The sequence below is a fragment of the Phragmites australis genome, chromosome 2, assembly GCF_958298935.1.
Source record: "Phragmites australis chromosome 2, lpPhrAust1.1, whole genome shotgun sequence".
Lineage (NCBI taxonomy): Eukaryota > Viridiplantae > Streptophyta > Magnoliopsida > Poales > Poaceae > Phragmites > Phragmites australis.
In genome coordinates, this window is record NC_084922.1 from 35575750 (window position 1) to 35580659 (window position 4910).

At 40.4% G+C, this 4910-nt stretch overlaps 1 protein-coding gene across 2 annotated transcripts; it reads left to right on the forward strand.

The window, feature by feature from the left end:
* Positions 1-288: 288 nt before the first annotated feature.
* On the forward strand, positions 289-2819 carry LOC133910038 (flavanone 3-dioxygenase 2-like). 2 transcript variants are annotated; one of them, XM_062352562.1, is made up of 4 exons: positions 289-453; positions 555-1018; positions 1341-1659; positions 2274-2819. In XM_062352562.1, exons 2-4 carry the CDS (start codon positions 654-656, stop codon positions 2532-2534), a joined length of 945 nt encoding a protein of 314 aa, XP_062208546.1. In that variant the 5' UTR covers positions 289-453; positions 555-653; the 3' UTR covers positions 2535-2819. The 2 variants fall into 2 exon arrangements, with proteins under 2 accessions (XP_062208546.1, XP_062208547.1); XM_062352563.1 differs by lacking the exon at positions 289-453 and having other exon boundaries at positions 485-1018.
* Positions 2820-4910: the final 2091 nt, after the last annotated feature.

Consider the following 4910-nt stretch of genomic DNA (forward strand, 5'->3'; position numbering starts at 1 on the left):
ACGGTAAGGAAGCCGATTTACCTGAAGATGACCTAACTACTAAAGGACAGCAGCTAACTATATTACTTAATTAATTGAGAACACGATATTAATTTTATATCATATGGTCCGCGCCGACCACCGAGCAATGACGACATCGCCAGGCAACAACGATCGACACACTTCGCAAACGACAGCGCCCGCGGAGGGAGGCATCTTTTCGCAGGGACGGCCGTGTGATTAGGATCTGGCATTACGCCAAGGAATATCAATCCATAGTTTTTAAATTGTTATGCCATGACACTAGTGTAACTTTTAAGTATTTCAACTGCAGAAAGAACAAAAACATTTTTTAGATTGCCCGTTTCTTTGTTGGTGCTAGTGCGACTATATTTCAAGTGCTTGAAACCATCTTATTTTTCAATCACCATCCTACCTCTTCGTCAACACCAACCACCTCTTGAACCATAAGTAGTAAGATGCTCATCCAAGGGATTATGATTATGATTATGATTGGAAAATAAGTTAGTTTTAAGTGTTTGAAAAATAGCAAAATTGTTTCTTCTTGAGTGCAGGTCCGATATATTTACAGGCAACGAGCAGTCTTCCTCAACGAGAGAGAGAGAGAGAGAGAGAGAGAGAGAGAGAGAGAGAGAGAGAGAGAGAGAGGCGGCATGGCGACCAGTGGCGTGCTCCCCGTCGTGGACCTGGCGCCTTTCTTCACCGGGGATGAGGGCGGCATGACCCGCGCCACCGAGGCCATGCTCGAGGCGTGCCGCACGCTCGGGTTCTTCCGTGCCGTTAACCATGGCATGCCGGCAGAGCTCATGACTCGAGCGCTCGAGCTGTCGGCAGCGTTCTTCGAGCTGCCGGACGACGAGAAGGTTAAGGTCCGGCCTGTGGAGGGGTCCCAGGCGCCCCTCACAGCTGGTTACGGGCGGCATCCGGTGCATTTGGTGGACAGGTATGAGTACGTGCGAGCTTGTCATCCTCGGCACGGGCTCAACTTGTACTACCCCGCTGAGACAGCCGGTTTCAGGTCAGTCGAGTGCAATTTGGAGTATTTCTTTTCTTAATAAAAAAACTCTACAGAGCACTGAGCAGTGTTTTTTTTTCAAGCATGAGTTACAGAGTCCGTACAGACTTACGCAGTAGTGCTTATCAGGTTCGATTTCAAGTTGTCAGTGATTCTTTCCTTGAGGAATTACGTACTGAGTGTTAACTATAAGGTGCAGATAATTATAAATAACTTTGTTCAAACCTAAAATCGAGTTTCACTATGAGGAGCTCTGTTAGGCCAAAATAATAATAAAAACACTAATTTCGGTACCCTGATATACATCACTTCTTGGCATCTTCAGAGAAGCAATGGAGTGCTATGCTAAGCTCACCGAGCTGGGGCTGCTCATCCAAGATATCTTGAACGACTGCATGGGACTCCCGCCGGGCTTCCTCAAGGACTACAACAACGACCGCTGCTTAGACGTCATGGTAGCGCTGCGGTACTTGCCGTCGACGGAGGAGGAGAAGATCGGCCTCAGCGAGCACGAGGACGGGAGCTGCATCAGCTTCCTCTTCCAGGACGATGTCAGGGGCCTCGAGGTCCTCAAGGACGGCCACTGGATCCCGGCAGAACCCGTCCACGGCAGCATCATCGTGAACATAGGCGATGTCTTAAGGGTACAGGACATGCTACTCGATGTAATCTTATATTTACTGATTAGAAGCTCCTTTTGGTGCCTTCATGTTAATTCTAAAAAAATCCTAAAAACTTCAACTTAGTTACGTGAGCAATCAACACACTTTTTCAAATCAATTATAATCAAATATTACACAATTAAAACAACAGAACGCAAACATATTACAGATTATCACATAAAAATAATATCAAAGAATTTATAATATATTTAAAAAAATAATATGAGATACGGTGATGACATTAATAATAATAATAATTTCAAAAAATCAAGAAACAAATAAAAATCAATTTGCATAACACATAAAATGAAAATTATAAATTAGATCTATTCACAAATAATAAACATGATTCCAATATTATAAACAAAAATTACATTTATATTTTACATTCTAATATTTAAATATAAATAATTAATATATCTTAACATACAACCATTATTAACATAAATATCTACAATTCAGTCGTAAGCTAAATTTCTAACCTGTGCAGTCGCACGGGTTGATGCGCTAGTATTGCTAATTGTGATCGATGTGCCCCTTGCCCCCGCATGCTGTAAAAACATGATTTCGTTTTTTATTTTTGCTTTGGTAAGTAGGTGCTGAGCAACAATAAGTTGAAGAGCGCGACTCACCGGGTGGTGAGGAAGCCGGTGCACAGGCACTCGTTCGGATTTTTCTGGTCCATCCACGGTGACAAGTTGATTGAGCCACTGCCGGAGTTCACGGCCAAGATCGGCGAGGCGCCGCAGTACAGAGGGTTTCTGTACAACGAGTATATGCAGAAGTTTATGAGGAGCAGGACCCATCCGCAGTCCAGGCCCGAGGATTCCTTCAACGTCAGCCACTATGCCATCTAGCTCGGGGAAATGGCTTTCGATGCTCGAGACAATGTATGGATCGTGTGTCATACCGGTATATGTTTGTATTTTCTTTCATGATGTTACCCCATTAGAGCCTGTGTATTATCTTCTTCTTGAAATAAATGGCAGTACTCATGTCTTTATTTTAAAAAGTAAAAAGTGGTAATGTATGTACTCGAAGTATCAGTTGTTATGCTATCAATTGCCGATGGGTGCTATGCTTGGCATGTGTGACACCACGTTCACACACCATTGCTCTAATACCAAGGGAAAATTTTATTAGTCTTTGCGTACGTATGGATTATCAACACCGTTTTTGTGTTGAGATTTGTGCTAAAGAAGTTGATAAAAAAAATCATTGAGTCTGTAAGATAATTAATAGATAGATATATATCACAAATAAAAGATGAATAATGAAATAACGCATGTGTTCACACTTCTATTGAGGTGCTTTTCCCCACCGCACCATTGACCGCTTGCCATCACTGCTGCTGCACCCCGGCCACCACCGTGCTGCTCGCCGATGTCATCTCTGAGGCCATCGAGCTCAAACCCAATAAATTAAGGGAGCGACTTGTTATCAATTGCTTGAATACATAATTATTATCGGTGACTGCCGCACCCACAGTATCATCTACGTTCTTAAACTCTCAAAATACAGATTTAAGTCTCTAAACTTTTTAAATATATTACTTAGCCCCTCAGCCAGCCTCCGAGCGATGATGTGGCATGCTTGGTGCTCGAGTGGGCTGGTGGGAGTTTGATGTCCTGTGATGGGTGGTTGTTTTGCAATTTAGTCTTCAATTTCCTGAACTTCAAAAGCAGAAATCTCTCGCAGATAACTTAATTAGATCACATGTAAATCACACCTACAAGCACCAATGCCTAATGAAGAATCAATGACACATATTCTTACTGGTGCTTGGATAACTTTTAGCTACACAGCCATAAATACTATGGGATAAGTACATTATCAACCCTACATGACAAAAAATGAACTTGGGTTTTCTCTAGAAGCGTCTCTCTGATCACCTTCACTGTACATGCATGTCCTAATGGCACTACTGTAAAACATAGCTTTGGCAACATATTCTTGTAACACATTAAAAAATATGTTACAACAGAATATTGCAGCAACACATCAAACATGTTATAAAGTTAGGCTGTAACACATGCATCATAAGATTCAAAAAGGTGTTGCAATGAAAGGGATACACGAACAAAAAAAAGGTGTTAGAAAAAGAAGCGCTATAAGAACGCATAATATACACGAAGGCTATAGAAAAGGCATGCACCATGAGATTCAAAAAGGTATTGCAATGAAAGGGATACAAGAACACATAAAAAAGGTGTTAGAAAAAGAAGCGCTATAGGAACGCATAATATACACAAAGGCTATAGAAAAGGTGTTACAAAAAGAAGCGCTATAGAAACATATAATATGCAGGAAAGCTATATAAAAAGGTGTAACAAAAGAAGTGTTATAGGAACACATAATATGCAGAAAAGCTATAGAAAAGGTGTTATAAAAAGAAGAGCTATAGGAACACATAATATGCAGGAAAGCTATAGAAAATATGTTACAAAAAGAAGCGCTATAGTATGTCAGAATGTTGTATAAAATGTGTTACAAAAAGAATCGCTATAAGAACACACAATATGCAGGAAAGCTATGTGAAAAAATAGAAAAAACTATTAATGATAAGACATAATAGTGTAGCGGTAGTACACTTTGCTTGCTAAGGAGGTATCCTAGATCGATTCTCACAAGTTGCTTTTTTCCCTCAAAAATGCATGCTATATGAAAAATGTGTTACTACTATCTATAGTAATATATATCATATGTGTTATTATAATTTAGTTGTAACACCTTTTATTACATATAGAAACAACTATTATGTGCGACAATAGATTCTATCGTAGTAACGTAGGCAATACGGATACATATCAAATATGTCACTACAAACCTCTGTAACACATTTATTGATATATAGTAACACGTATTGTGTTACTACATCCCTGTCCTGACGTAGTGTGGTCACGTTGTCGACTAAATATTCCTATTTAATCTATTAAAAATCATTTCAACTTATTCGCTAGGCCATACACTTGACGGCTAGTTACTTACAAGTAATTATGGCTTCAACCTGACCACGACCACCCCTATCTAGACGCTCCTGACCTCCTCCCTCTCCATGAACTCCGTGACAAGCTCGGTGTGCTTGTGGAACAGCACGTCAAAGACGTCGGTCCTGAAGTTGTGGCTAAGCAAGGGCTCCTGGATGGAACTCATCGAAAATTAGTACCGACAATATATTTGTAATTAAACTAAGATACATTTAAGATTAAGAATCAACTAGGAAATAAGATATG